Below are 15,853 nucleotides of genomic sequence, written 5' to 3' on the forward strand. Positions count from 1 at the left end.
CATAACCAGCAGACGAACTTACCAATATGTACGCATGCCCGTTATTGAAGGACCAACCTCCATAAAGTTTTCTGGCTAGAAACACCGGATCTAGCAACGATTTGGAGCAAGACTAAGGGCTATTAGCACAGAAGTGCTTTTGCGGAAACTGGGCATTTTCAAAACAATGGGAAGACTTCTGCGAGTTCGCACAGCTCTTGCAACGAAAAGATTCCGGAATGGGGAATTGATTGATCATTTTCCTCTTTATTTTCTTCCGGGTTAACGATAAGCCTCGTAAATGACGCACGTTTCGAATTTCCCGAAACGTTGCGGAATAGAGAATAGTTTCTAAATTTAAAAAAATTGAGATTTTTAATAAAAAAAATAAAGAAGTCAGAGCGATAGATCTAACTGACCGGTTAAACACTGAACGCCTCGAAAATGCTGAGCACGTGCATACATTGTTGATTAGGAAATACATCCTCTTTATAAGTAGAAATATATTCGTCTTAGTTGAGAAGAATAGAAATTTTTATTGCGAACAGTTCAGTGTTAAGTGCATTTACAAAAAAACATTAATTACTTGTATATTTACACGGGGATTTTTAGAGGCATTTTACTTGAGTCCAATTGTTCGTGGCAGATGGTGCCTATACTACTCAGACGCAATGCTTTGAAACTTTGTCTAAACATCGATATTGCAAGCACATTAATAAACAAAAAGTGAATCGTATTTAAAGCATGCTGTAAGTATAAATAGACAGCAGTTAATGAGAATAGTTCATAACACTTTTAATCAAAAGCTCTACTATGGATTATTATGTAAACACCAGCGCAAATTAGCGCGTAGTCGGAGCAAAATTTTAAAAGATATAATATGAAAGGTTTACTGCTTTTATTGTAGCTTTCTCACATGATTCTACCCGACAATTTGCACAATGCTGAATTTTACAGGAGAATCAGCCATCAAATCTTGGTGCATAGAGTCTGTAGGCAACAGGCTGACAACAGTTGTACCAAACAGTTCTCTCGCAGTTAGCTAATCAAACTTACAAAACAATTTAGCTGCGAAGAGGCTTTTAGGTGAGGACACAGGAGTGAATAAGGCCGAAAATTTAACGATCATATAAACTTTACCCAGATCTTATATTTTCATCATAATTTTATATTTTTCTTCGCGGACTTAATATTGTAATTGCAACGTTAAGCTTGACGCTTAACAAACGAAGATAACGGTATTGCGTTCGTTCACTGCGTTAACTCGTTTGTTTTGTCAAGATTTCTCTCAGGCGATTAAGGACAGAAACTACTAATAGGTGTGTGTATATAAGAAACCCAAAAAACAGGGCAGCACCGGTTACGATATATATATATTTTTTTTCTTTTTTTTTTTAACATATACGCATGCATAGTAAACAGGCGCATAGCTTTAGCCACGTATATTGCTTGAACCTAAAAAAAAATGTTGACAACGTTCATCAGGCTGAAATGCCTCAAGGCAGCCTTCAGTCACCCACGTGGTCTCATTTCGAGTACGACACTGTGGACCAATTACCACTGACGAGCGACGAGTTTCATATGGTAAAGGCGCGTTAGGTTAGGTTACATCTGAGTACATTTAAAGAGTAGTTTTTGGAACCCACTAGTAGGTAAGCAGGAAATCTCCAAGCGTTACACAGAGCAATGTTTATGATATAAAGACATCCCAGTAAGCCTTATTTGAAGCGAAAGCAACAATAGAACCACGTTGCGTATACAAATTGCTCATTAAGACCAGACAACCTCTATGCAACAAGTATAGGACATCACATAGAATATTTACATGTACCGTCTACAAAGTCTTTTTTTTTTCGTTACGAAAAGCTGTTAATAATGCTCCTAATATTTATACGAAAACATTGCTTATTCAAGTGATTCGCTTGCTTTATCAGAAATTTGGTTATGATATTTAATTACAATGCGTTTTTATGATTGTTTATTACTATCAAGTTCGTAAAGTTTTTGGCAAAAGGCGACACATCCGTATAGCGATAATAAAGGTTACCGAGAAGAAATTGCTGAATGATTTTTTACATCATATGTCATATTTACGAGAAGATCTATTATTTCTTTGATTCATCAATCTATTTTATATCCTGTACCTGTTAATAAAAAAAAAAAACATAATTTCGAATTAAAAAGGTCTCAATTGCCCTCACATTTAACTACAAATTTAAATTTGAATTAATATTACTCTAGTTCTTGCGACAGTTTTTGCGTACTCATCAGAGCTTTTTTGACTTTATTGATGTCTCTGAAGCTGATTTTGGAGATAGTACTATGGAGAATAAGGCCAACGCCTTCCTTCGCCACGAACGATTGGATTTACTTTGTACTGAGCACCGTAACCCTTATTAGCTATTTTGTCCCTGTCTACATTTCTATACGAGTAAGTGTGTTAGTAATAGCTAGCGTTCAATCTATTATTCCTGTTCGAAATATTACACGTAAGCAATAGGAGTCGAGCTGTGCGTGATGGCTGGCGTACCCGATTCGCTAAACCAGGCAATGCCTGTTCAACAATGTCCGTGTCTCGATGGTCTTTTGTGAAGCCCAGCTTGCAGCGATCTGTGGAAACCCATCGCGACGAAATAGTAAAGTAATCGACACCGAGCGAGTGACTCTTGCGCGCACCGGAAGTGCGGCGTGTCGCGCAGCTTTGCGCGTAGCGTCATGCGGCCATTAGGCTCCCCATTCGGACAATGTAACTTCGCCAGAAAACGCGTCCGCCTTATAACGACCGACCACCATGCGCTGACATCCCGTTACACTAATGCGACGCATCAAGATGAAGGGTACACACGTTGCTGTTTTGCATTACTGGACGGACGTCTACTTTACATCGGTCACAGGAGACTCGCCTAAACAAGTTGGCTCTCAAGCTGCAAAACGTGCTACGAGGGGCTTTTTTGTGTCGATGATTCCTGCTCACACAGCTAATACCGGATCACAGAAAAAGATAATTGCAATTGATGGTGGTACAAAGGACAGAAAAAATGATTTGATAAAAATGAACGCATGTTCAAGTGACAATTAATACGGCTAGGGCTATGCGGATGCGAACAGAAAATATCAAATTAGACATTTGGCATTGCTTGCGGTCTGCCTTTCTTGCAATATTAATGCTGTTTCGACACATACCCAACTATGCTACATCCCGGTTCCTTAATCACGGGTCACTATTATTTGCTTTAATAATTTTAAACGAACACTATTTAATTCTTGTAATGTTGGAGTATTGAAGATTTCATTGTACTTTGGTAGCATGTAGCGAAGAAGCCGGCCTGGTTCTTTTTTAACTGAGGCCAACGAAACATAGTCGTCCTGTTAAAAATGTCTACTCCTCGTAACCAGTCAACTAATTTCATGCATAGCAGCAGTAAATTAATCGCCTACACGAGGTTAGTGAAAAATCACATTTATAAAATCACCACAAAGGTGTACTACATCGGTATAACAAAATACTCACCTTGTACTGTTAGAAAAAGAAAAAAACTTGTTTCGCTCGACTCGAGCAAATTTGGCAAAATAGATATAATGCGCGCAAGATGATTTGCATAAACGGGATTGTATTTATAGAATGATCTGATGTCCGCTATGTGATGGCCGCCTCTGAGGGTGTGATGACATTGAATCCACTCGATTCAATACATCCTATTCCGATAGCAGCGACAGTGTAAGAGAATATACATACTATTCACGTATTGCGAAGGAGGGCGGCGGGGGACCACCTAATCTGCTTAGCAAAAATCATTGTCTAAAGAAGAAAAGCAGAGGTTTCGAATAGGGCATTCGTTTTTAAAACAGCACAAGTTTTCGTTGGGTAAATGGTCCTCAGCGAGCTTCGTGACAGAAGGTCTTTAGGAAATAGCAGCACTAGGTTTCATTATGGTAAGCTGACAACCAAGTACATTTGAGTGCGTAAATTCACAGTGCCGTAGGTAGCTGTAACGAAACTATTGCCATGCTAAGCTAAACAAGTAGATACATATTCTCTGAAGTGGTCATTGCTATCTGAATTTCGATTGGTACAAGAGGCAACGGGCTTTTATTGCATGTCCTTATAGATGGCGAAACTTCGATAACATTTCAATAAGCTATATCTAAGGATCAGATTTAGAGTTGGTCTTTCTTTTTACGCTTACATATGAGAACCGATCTAAATACAGCCAGGTCCTCTGATTTCACTACCTATTTCAAAGTATGAACACATAACTCGTTTATCTTAGATACATTTTTATTCAGTTGTTTCTCTTTATATATAATGCTAACGAGCGACGTAATAAGGGGGTATACTGATATAAATATGATATTTAGATTAATATTCCTGTTAAACAACGTCGTAATAATTTCAATCATCAAAACCGTTCTCCTGTATAGCATTGCACTTCCCTATGTTGAGACAATTGTCATCGTTGACTAATTGCTTCTTGTCCCATATTGTAAATTCGTGTATTATCGTAATTTACAACAAAACTTTTACGCTATGATCTTCTTGTCTAGGTACACCAGAACAGCGTTCGCTAAATCTATATACCTACAAATATTTTATTAATCTTATTATTATTATTATCCTTTGCTTGGTGACACTCCTAGAAAAATCTTCTTGCTTTGGTCACTTTTGTCTCGTTGTCGTCACCACACCGTTGTCAGTGCAGACATGCTTCACTATGTTTACACAGAGTGGTAACAATGATAATAATAATAATAATCAGTCATTCAACATTAACAACATGCAATATATATTTAGATACGAAAATACCTCTGGTAACGTAACATGGGCACATGCCTCTAAAATAGTGCCCTCTAATCTATACGTTCTGTGTCGCGTTCATATTGAACAACATTATTTTCCACTTATTTTTCAAGCCGCGCCCTAAAAGTATACGACAACAACTTCGTGGATCCTGCATCAAACCCCTCGTTAGGTGATGACATATCTATACACTCTTATAAAGTTTATACTGAGGAAGTTCTTTGCGTCTTCCGAGTATGATTGGTTCTATTATAATGCGAAAAATTACCTCGAGTATATGACGTTTTAATGATAAACCTCGTTGGAGTCTCGGATATTGGAAGGATCCTCACACAAATTGGTGACAATGGGTAAACCAGCTACTTTAGGAATGGTTGCATATTTGTTTATTGTACAAACGAATCAGGATTCAACTGGTTTATGGTATTCACCACAGGAATACTGTCACGGTCTTCTCAAGTTATGAGCAACTATATGCAAGGACTTCTTTAACACGTATTTTGCTCAACAAGAAGCACAGCAAAGCTCTGCTGCATGTTGTTAAACTAACAAATCACGGCGCAAAAGCCGTCATACAGGCAATTGTTGTCCAACACGCTCGTTAGCGCTAAATACCAGTTTTTTTTTTTCTTTTAACACACACATTAAGTGATTTCTATATGTTCGTCTTCTTTTTTAGTGTTACATTTTACTACTAATCTTACGACCAATTATTTATATTTTACTATCATCCCTGTTATCTTTTGGATGCACCTATAACACAGGACAATAATTAGCTTTCGTTTCTATAACCAATTAGAGTTCAGATTCGGCCTTATTGCACCTCGAATTTCTCTTACACCAGTCGCTATTTTTGAGCGCAAATAGACAATAGTTGACAATGAGGAGGTGCACAGTGAATCCAGCAATACAATGGTAAGTTCTGCAGACGTCTCATTCTGACAATTGGACAGCGAAAAAACGCAGGCTAAGCCTGTGCGGTACTCTACATCTGCTGTCCTCTTGAATAATCGCGCGTTACAAAACGCCATGGACTGAGCCGGGTCAGTCAGTTAACGTCTGTTCCGGACACAGAGTCCCAGCTTATTAAGCAGGCCTCAAACAAATATGTCTGCAAAAGGCAGAGCGTCATCAACGTTCTGACTTTTACTGTATACGGCAGAGTCTTTACAACGCTTAAATTGCACCAATGACTCGAAGCTAGTTCAGGAGCTGTTCTGGTAATCTAATAGCTGTTAAAGCTGCTCGCTGTATAATATCTTAGAAGAAGACAAAGTGGAGATCTTCTATCATCACGTTCTTGAACGTAATCGAATAGTTTAAACGGGCTGATTCTGTAATTCATGAACAGGTAACAGTCAGTATGCCTTCGCTGACGATTTTTCTCCGGAGGAATTTACCTCTGTAACCATTTATTAGGATGGACCAAAATTTGACGTAAGAAATTCGTTTTGAGGCGCAGTCATATCTGTAAACTAAGGAACCGCTGAGGGGAGATGCAGTAGCAAATTTATCTCTCTATAAGTTTTCCAAACTGGCAATACTTATCGTTTTCTGTTGCTCAGCTTCATATTGGTTTGTAGTGTCGGCGGCTATCTGTTATAGCTAACTGACATTTACTGGTTGGAAAAAAATACCTTCAAAATATTTTGTAAATTATTTTCAATTAAAACATATTTTTAGAGTAGAATTTTAGATGGACCGTCGTTTAAAAAAAGGACAATCTTCTCTTTGCTGAAATGACGTTATTAGCCACTTGTGTGAAAGCTGCTTCGATTGCCGCCAAAGGTCGCCATAGATAATGTGTAAAGTGGCACTGGAAATGCTGAGCACACATGCACTCACTTATAGAACCACGGGAAATATGACTTTCTAACTAAGGGTGGTGTGGAGTGAAATTTCGCCTGTCCGATTAATTCAAGCTTCCTGGAGATGTCTGGCAAAGCTTGTGATTTCGCTTACTGTGTTCTTTCTGTGTTAGCTAAATACGTCCGACAAAAGTAACCACGAAAGGCCAGGGGGCTGCTCGTTGGAATTTATGGGGTTCATATAGTATATTGGAACGTCGTGGCTTATTTAACTGTTGTTCTGTCGGCGAGAGCGATCACTACCGCTTTTTTCCACGTTTACAGATCTCTGCATCGTATCAAACGTACTGGGTGGAGTTCGCTCTTGTCTCTAATTAAGGAATCGTATGCTCATTTTCTCCTCGACATCAGTCTTGGCCAACGTGGCACAAAATTCTTCGAAAGAGATCATATTGTCGCCGTCCTGATCAGCCTCCATAATTGTCCGATCGGCTATCGAACTTAGCTGCTCGTTAGAGATGTTCGCACCAACCATCATATGGAGAACGGCAAGCAGTTCGTCCCGTGAGATCTTATTGTCATCATCGAGATCATACATTTTGAAGGCAAACTGCAGTTTTTGTTCGCGCGAATTCAGCTTGTTGTCCTTGTTCTTTTTGATGGGGCGGAACCTCGACAGGACTCGCATGAACTGGCGGAAATTGATACGGTCGTCGAAGGCGTCGGCAAATATTGTGTGAACGATTCTATCGCCCAGCGGGTTGATAGCTAGTTCTGGAATGCGCAGTAGATCTTCCCGAGACAGCGTGCCATTGTCACTTCGGTCAAGATTGACAAAACGTGAATACAACCGCTCGATTTGGTTCGATGAGAAACCAGTCTCAGCCTGAATTTCAGCGATTTCCTCCTCGGAAAGCATAATCGAATTGTGGTTTCCCATGATTATAACCGCTGCTATGGTTGTGTTCCGCTATTGGTAACTGCTTAATTGGCAATGGCTGACAGCCTCACTGGTATCAGTTGCGTGACGCGGAATTCTTGACTCAGCACACAGAACCAAACACAAGGCGGTCACGTACGTTCGAGCCTAAAGTACTCGTAGCGCCGTAGCCGTCCACCACGTAATATACCGTCGCGGTGAGTCACGCAGTTAGAAGAGTCATCTACCTGTTTAAAAGACCTAGGCAGTAGTTGGTGTTTTTCCCTCCGGCAATGTCGCACGCGACTGGCTCTAAAGATAATTACACTGCGTCGCTCTTCCGAAAAGGGATCCAGCAACACAGACGAACGAACACGAAAATCTCGGCGCGAAACAAACACAGGGCAGAAACAAATTGGAGACAAAGGAGAGTCACTAACACTTGAGTCGGCGACTCTGAGAAATGGCACCTATCGCAAGATGGGATGGACAACAGTTCGAACAATACTCAGTTCAATCATCAATACAGCACACACGATCGATTTCACTGCGTGTATGGGTGAGCCGCTCTGGTAAGACTCTATCGCTGCTATGAGCTCAACAGGAGAGGGCGAAGGCGCGGAAAGGAGAAGTCTGGCCAAGGAAGTATTACAGAAGGTTCGCTCTGTGGGGCTCAAGTGGCGATACCGTGATCTGCCATAGAAGCTAGCCACAATGACACGTACAAGATGGCACAAGTACACGGGTGAACTTACTTCTATAGCAATGCAATAGACATCAGTCCTATATTGGTTACTTAGCTCGAATTAAGAAAAAATAAACAGGCCACTAGTGACGTTGTTAACAAAGCGGCTCGCCTCCACTATATTTGCATGCTTTCTTCCTAACTTTTTTATTTATTTAGAGCATTCCAGTGCTGAAACAAAGAATGCAAACATTTATTCTTTTGGACATTAATTTAAGCGTATACATTGTTAGCGTCGATATCTCATAATGATTAATAATAAAAAAAAAAAAAAAAGAAAAAAAGATAAAAATAATGTGACACTTCTTGGTTTTTTTCAATCTTGGCCCAAAATCAATGCGGGTCTACAAACTGCGCCCTCAATAATTTCAGATCGATTCAGAAAACTTGATTCCGTCATGGAAGAGTTCCCGTTTTCAGACAACTCCACTATCTGGGGTATAAACGGTCCATCAATAAAGATTTTTAACTGTGCCCGGATCTGGAGCGGCGAGAGTGACAGGCTTCGATCCGACAAAAATTTAAGGCTACTCTGACGCTGTTTTTAGCTCAGGGAGGATTGAGGGTAGAAGGCAACGTGGGATGGTTAAGTTAATTTTCCAGTTCTGTTCTTCATGTATTATCATTATGTTCAGCTGTGCTTTATCAGAGATAATGTGATGGAAACTAAATGATGTGACACTGATAAAGCGATAATGTGTTCTAGACAAGTTCGTTTCGCATTACTGATCAGGTGGTTTGCATTCGTTAATTTCTACTACTTTACCGTCGTGTACTAAGACGACCAAGAGTCCAAGAGTGTTTGAAAAATTGCTCGAGTGCTTGTGTATAGCCGAACTTTACTGAGTCATTTATAGCAGATAGTTGCATTTAGACTGTATACGCTAATGCCGCATTTCTCTTTTTCATTAAGTATTGTGGGTACATAGGCATTAGAACCGTTATTAGCCTGTTATTATATTAAATCATTTATTTATCACGCTTTCTACATGTCATTATCATCTTCTATGTGTTCCGCATATCTGTGCTACGATTGATATTGCCGCTGCTTATCTAACAACGTGTGCTATTGCAGCAATCGTCTGCATTCGCTTGTTGTGAATCTATTTTTTTTTTTTTATATTGATTTTCTACATGGGCAGCGAGGTTGATTTTTTTGGTCGATTATGAAAATTTTTACCGTTTCGCATAATAATCCTATTCATGCTCGATGTTTTGCTATACGTAACACAGCTTTTTCTCATAAATGCATCACGACTGAAGTATAGCATCTTACTGTACAGAGCTATGTTTCTGAGTTTTTATAGCGTGGCATGCATAGACACAATAAATAGTAGTAAATATGTTTTCTGGAAAATGGGTCGATTAACGAAACGTGTTTCAGAAAAATGTCCTTATTCGCTGGGTCGGAGCAGGAGGTTTCCCTTACACCAGGAGATAATAATATACCTATCTTCTACGTTTCACATACATTTCTATGTTACATTATATATTATTCTATTAAAACTTATTCGAATTTATACTTCCTATCGTGTTTAGATCCAAGGCGAATGTTGCACGTAAAATATGTATCCGGGTGTCAATTTGTTGAGTACATTTTTTTTTTCGGTTTTTGCATCGGCATATTGTTTATTAAACGTCAGGTAAAATCAAAAAGTTTAAAAATATCTCGTAGGGTTTCCTAAAGATGTCGCTAGCGATTGATGTGTGATAGAATGTATTACTTTTAGTTTACAGTTCGGCCAACTGTAATTGTCGTTCCGTTGATTAAATATACACCGAGAATTATACGAATGGGAATCCGCGATGGTTTCGTAATAACGTACCTTATTACTAGCGGCCGAAAAACAGAGTTGATCGGTTTATTTCACTACAGTCTGAACATATAGCAAGGCGATAGATGTATGCAATTAGATACGTATATACAAAAAATGTTCTATGTCTTGGAAAGCGGCCTTAAGGGAAGTTGCTTTTTTCATCGACTGTGAATACGTACAGCACGTTTGATCTCTCTTATATCTCTATTTGTATAAATCTTCAAGTTACGCAGCAAGTCGATAGAAAATTACACTAAACGTTAATCATAGAACCGTTTACGGCGAATACTCCAATTTCCATTAGGTCATGTCTTCCAGCGATTAGCTTGTGTTGAAAAGAGTATACGAAATGGAGAGCGAAAAGCAAATACTTTTTAGTGACAGAATCGAGAGGAATTAACCCTCTATTGTCTGACCGCACCGGATACGAGCCTTTCCAGGAGCTCGAACGTTCCACGTGAAACTCAAGAAAAATATAACCGCGGTATATGAAGTCGTTTGCGACGATATAATCATCATGCCCTACCACTGAGGTTTGGAAACACTTCAGTGTAGGCTTTTCTTATTTTCGTTTACTCCTACATAACTATAACATATATAGAAGATATATCTGCCGAAATGCAGCTTTACCACTTCAACGCAAATTATAGAACAAAAAAACATTTTTGGCAAAAAAAAATTTAATTTATTAGAAAATTAAGGTCAAGAACACGTACACAGGTCTTTTGTATGCAACTCATTGATGTATACATGGCTTGCAGAAGTCAACATTACGGACACCCATCGAGCAAACTTAAATTTCATATATCGCTTAAATTGATTACTTTTTTAAATTATGTATGGGTACTAATTATCATTAGCTTCTATCAAGGCGGGATGGTTATAGAATAGATACATTTTTCCGCTAATCATAAGCAACGTAAGTTACGTTACACTACGGAGACAAATGATACTACAAGTTCAGTGTTTATTATGAGAAAAGGTTGAAATTTCAGCTTCAATTTATTTAAGTGCAGCAAGGTTTACATTAGTTCTGGGTTCAAAGCTCGCAATGGGCAACGTGGTTTAAACGCAAAACAACTAATAGAATTAGGAAAGAGTAATATTTTTTGCTAATTAGTAATATTTCCAAGACGTAAAAGGTTTCTCTTAACCCACGTTCACTATAGGCATTTGATCTTATTCAGAAATAATGAGTGGTGGAATGGAAATAATTGCAGTGCTGAGGGCCGGCTTTTATTTTTAAAATATGCAATTTTCAAGAAGTTAGATTTCGATTCACTTATTACTCCTCAATTCCGATTCAACTCTGTCAAAATTACCTTTCTGGATTTCAGATCTCTGACCTTCTCCTCTAATTGTTAAACTCTATGCGGCGTGCTTATGATTAAAGCTTACTTGAAAATATCATATGAGGTTTTAGAATGAGATCATAGAAGAAGATGTAAGAGTATATATTGCACTACAATTGTTTTTCTTTTTGGCGCGTGTTGTTCATTTTACGATCGACATAGCACCTCACTGAAGTAAAGGCGCGACAAGATGTTACTACTGTCGAAAAGTGAAGTTAAACTGTGTCATTTATTCAATGAAGCACGTTATTCAATAGCAAACGTCAGTTTTCCGGCGTCGCCATGCTTCAGAGGTCTCCACGTAACTCTCCCGCTTTGCGTTACCTCACAACGCCACGCCAGATATTCAGTCTCATTCATACCGCTAACCTTATTCATTGCCGGCAATAACTAATATCTACTGAACGGCAAGTGATAATTATGGAAGGCTAAGTGGGTAGACGGGAGAAGCAGCATTCAAGTAGCTGCTCGTTAACTGAAATAGCGTACAATTGGATACGTATGTATACACGCAAGAAATTTAGCTTGCCGCCTCAGCTAGATAATTATTCGAGTCCGGTATCCTCATTAGATGGGGCAGAGCGAACAAAAAGTTGTCGCTTAACTCTGTTAAGCTTTGAACATGGACCTTTGCGCAATAGACTCGCTGGTGGTGACGGGTTTCCTTTTAAGCCTTAAACTAAATTAAATTAGTTTAAGAATTTCTTTTTAAGCGCCATGGGAACCAGTACACGCCGCTCAAGGGAAAGGAAATAAGACCATCTTCAACATGCCGCTCTAAATGAGTAACGGCTTGCGCAATTTGAAGAGCCATGATGTAGCCACAGCGTACGGGACTTAGAACCGCGTCAGGCAGGAGGAGCTTTTACGCATGAGTCGCGGGTAAGCAAACAGGAGAATTATCTGGAGAAGCCTAGGAGATGACCCCTGTGTGGTTAACACCAGCCGTCCAATAGGTGTAGATTGGATGCGTGTAAAAAATTGGATATTTGCGAATGCTTTGGAAACTTTTTTGCGAATAACTTCAATCTGGAAAAACTGGAAGGAAAATCTTTTAGTGATTGAATAAAATTGTTAAATTTTTCTTGACGGTCTACAGTTCAAAATGTTAGGAAAGAAACTTGAGAGTTACTTGCTACTAAGAACTTGTCTTTTTATGTAGATAAATATATGGTATGTACACTATATATTCAAAATTGGCTTCATGGAAAAAGAGAAAGAATTGATTAAGATTTGGACTAAGTAGGTTCTTCTTATTTTTTGCCACAAACTCGAATCGTTTTCTAATGAAAGAATCACACATTTATCAATTATATCGTTAGTTACATGGTGCCCAGTGCTTAATTGGTTGTTAGTTCAGTATTTCGATAAAATTTCCATGGTTAGGTTTTACTTCACCTAAAAATCGCGGAATAGTTGGAAGGTAGTAAGGCCATTGGCAGCACTGTGATGACTGAGCTTTCGACATAGAAAAATAGGACAACAACTACAGACTCGCAAAATGACCAAATCACAATGGTGAAATGACTGAACTCTTTTTGAGTGAAGGTAACTGAATTACTAAACCAAGTTGATCGAATTGTTAAAACAACGTTAGGGACACTACGGCGTAATTCGGATACTGCAGAAGGTTTCCTGAGACTGGGTTTTAAAAGATTTTCAGTTCAACAAAGATAACTGGAATATAAACTCACAACGGCGGTAGTGCCCTGGGCTGGTAAAATGAGGACAATTTGTCCGTGTTAGTGCAGGGGTAAAGTATTCCTCTGTTGAACTGAACGATATCTGCACTGCACGTATACGCACTGTCCTTTGTGCGTCCTGGGAGCCAGCCACCTGATGCGATGCCTAGCGGCAGTACTGAAAAACAAATTTAGCCGCAGCTGAATTAGGTTGACGCCGGACTTGAGTCAACATGTGACTTTGATAGATTAGGAGTTAATACTTATCGAATAAGCACGCATCTACCGAGGACCTCCCGGAAATATATTCAAAAAATATACCAACATATTGTTATTCGATGGTTTAAAAGTCATTAAAGTTGTTCGACTCTTTAAAAAGCTCAAAGCAGCATAATAAAAAAACATAGTTCAATTTACCTAATATCTATTTATATAATGACCTCATGATATGGTCCGTGTGTTCTGGACAAAATTTCCTTCTTTTTACGACTAGTAGTTTTTATAGCCGCCTGTGCCCCTGTTCTTATTCAGCGAGTTCATATGCCTGATTGATTTTATATTGTTGTTTGACTGATCCACTGGAGGAGTTAGGCTTTCGACTGGAGGCACGTTTATACTCATATCATACACACAATCCGTGCTCTATGGCCTTACAATACCAAAACGCGGCTTCAAGTATATGCGGAAGCATGAAAACTGCTCGGCGAGTGTCCTAAATGACTCGAACTTCGTGACCGTAATAAAGTTATGTCCCATTCACTGATTTCGTCAAGGTTCACTTGTACAGAATGACCTAAAAGAACTATAGTGATCTGTATTCGATCAGCAAATCCATTTTCTTGGTTTGTATCTGTTTAGAGACGTCAAACGGAATCGTCGTTATTTACGACTGCAATTATTATGTACAATACCATTTCTATTTGGTACTATTTAAAGTACGGACACGTTTTCAACCTGCTCCTAATAGGAAAGGTGATAAATTACATTATTTTTGTCAGTATAGTTTAACTCTATGCTCTAGTTTTGTTTATATGTACAGCTAATGGAAATCTCTTATTAGTCCGCATAAACAAACCTTTTCGCTTGACCTATTCCTTGTCCATCTTATTACGACGCTTCTGCTAGCTCTCTCGAGCGTCCTTAACATGAGAGCGAACTCCATAAACTGAACGATTCGCTGATATCAGCAGACTTCATTGGGGACGATATTTGTGGTTCTTCAGTGAGAATAGGGGTGTCCAACGCCGCTGAATCTTATCCGTTTGTCTACAAATTGGTACCAATTGAAACTTTTCCCCCTTGCAACTCAGGTTGAAAGATTTGGAGAAATTGCAGGGAGGCAAAACTGAGGCGGATATTAGATTTGTAGGCAACTTTTCATCTAGCGAATTGTGAAAAGAAGAAGGTGTATCCTAAATCAGCTAAATATTAGTAATAATAGTTGTTAACGACACATTCTGTCAGCGCATGCTTGACAGCGTAAAACGCTACCTGAAGTTGATTCCTTTGAAGGCCATTGCATGATGCTTTTCTACGCCTAAGGCTTGCCTGGCTAAATGACAACGAATGCCATATTTGCTTCAAACTGATCCGAATTCTCCGCGTACGTTTTTGTCGCTCGTTGTCCTTCAATTAGGACATCCCAAGGAACAGTTCTAAGACAGATAGAATAGCAGTGGACGTTGTATCTATGATGTTATAAAATGAAGCACGTAAGTAGCACAAGGAGCAACTAATTCGGATCCATCTGCAATCTTCTTTTCCATTAAATCGGGCCCTACTAACGTGGCAAACGTTTATAGAAAACGGCCATGCATTGCTAATATTGTTAACTAGAAAAGTTCCCTAAAACTCTAGCCCGCTCTTTTTGCATTTGAGCAAAGTGATTTACTAAATACAAGAACACAATTCGTTCTAATAGGCTGCTACTCTTTTTGCTGACCTTCCTCTATGCTCTTGATCCCTCTATGCATTTGGCATGAAATCAGATGAAACGCAAGGTGTCTTCTTCTATAAAACATTTTCTAGGTTTGAACCCACAACGGCAATAGACTATTAACGAACAAACAACAAAGCTTGACCATGTTAATCCATCTTTTAGAACGTTAGTATTAGAATTTCATACACTCAAATGTACACTTAAGTTTATGTTTATAAAAAAAAATGACCTGGTTAATTGTTACATAGTAAATGACAAATAAACAAAGTTGAATTCCTGTTGTTGAAAATATATATAGTACTCAATAAACTATTTACCGATCCTACAATCACTCAGTGCCTTCATTTGTATAAAATGTTTTCAGTGAAATTCAATTTTAGCTTTTATATGCTATTGTATTTGTTTCAAAAAATAATTCTCAGCTCTTGAATTGATAATTCATATGGGGTGCAAAGCGTAGTGTCCGGCAGCTGGAACATTTCGTTTTCCCAAACATAAACGACTTTTTTCGTTTCGTAAAAACTGGAAGCGCGCAACACCTCGTCGCTTTAAGAACGATTTTATGGCCGGTTATATCTTTTGTCTATTTGATCACTTTTCGTAGCAAAGACATTGAATCTCACAGAATCAGCTCGTACAGAGTCCGTTAGAGTTTTTGAAATTTCCCGCGTTTAGATGTGGCATAAGGTATGAATACATACGGCGTACATACATTCACTTCACGGTTACAATAGGCAAGCGATTCTCAAGGAGACGACCACGCGCAGAGCCTTGGCATTGGTTAATAAATCATGTTTCCTTGGGTTCCTAGTGC

At 38.9% G+C, this 15,853-nt stretch overlaps 1 protein-coding gene across 1 annotated transcript; it reads right to left on the reverse strand.

The window, feature by feature from the left end:
- Nucleotides 1–4,237: 4,237 nt before the first annotated feature.
- On the reverse strand, nt 4,238–8,260 carry elm (calcineurin like EF-hand protein 1 elm). The gene has a single exon (XM_022854787.2). It carries the CDS (start codon nt 7,523–7,525, stop codon nt 6,956–6,958), a length of 570 nt encoding a protein of 189 aa, XP_022710522.1. The 5' UTR covers nt 7,526–8,260; the 3' UTR covers nt 4,238–6,955.
- Between the last annotated feature and the right edge of the window lie 7,593 nt (nt 8,261–15,853).

Source organism: Varroa jacobsoni, unplaced genomic scaffold (assembly GCF_002532875.2).
Source record: "Varroa jacobsoni isolate VJ856 unplaced genomic scaffold, vjacob_1.0 contig04760, whole genome shotgun sequence".
Lineage (NCBI taxonomy): Eukaryota > Metazoa > Arthropoda > Arachnida > Mesostigmata > Varroidae > Varroa > Varroa jacobsoni.

Bases quoted from the DNA above. Each gene is read 5' to 3' on its own strand.
- elm (XM_022854787.2), bottom strand. From the start codon at position 7,525: ATGGGAAACCACAATTCGATTATGCTTTCCGAGGAGGAAATCGCTGAA.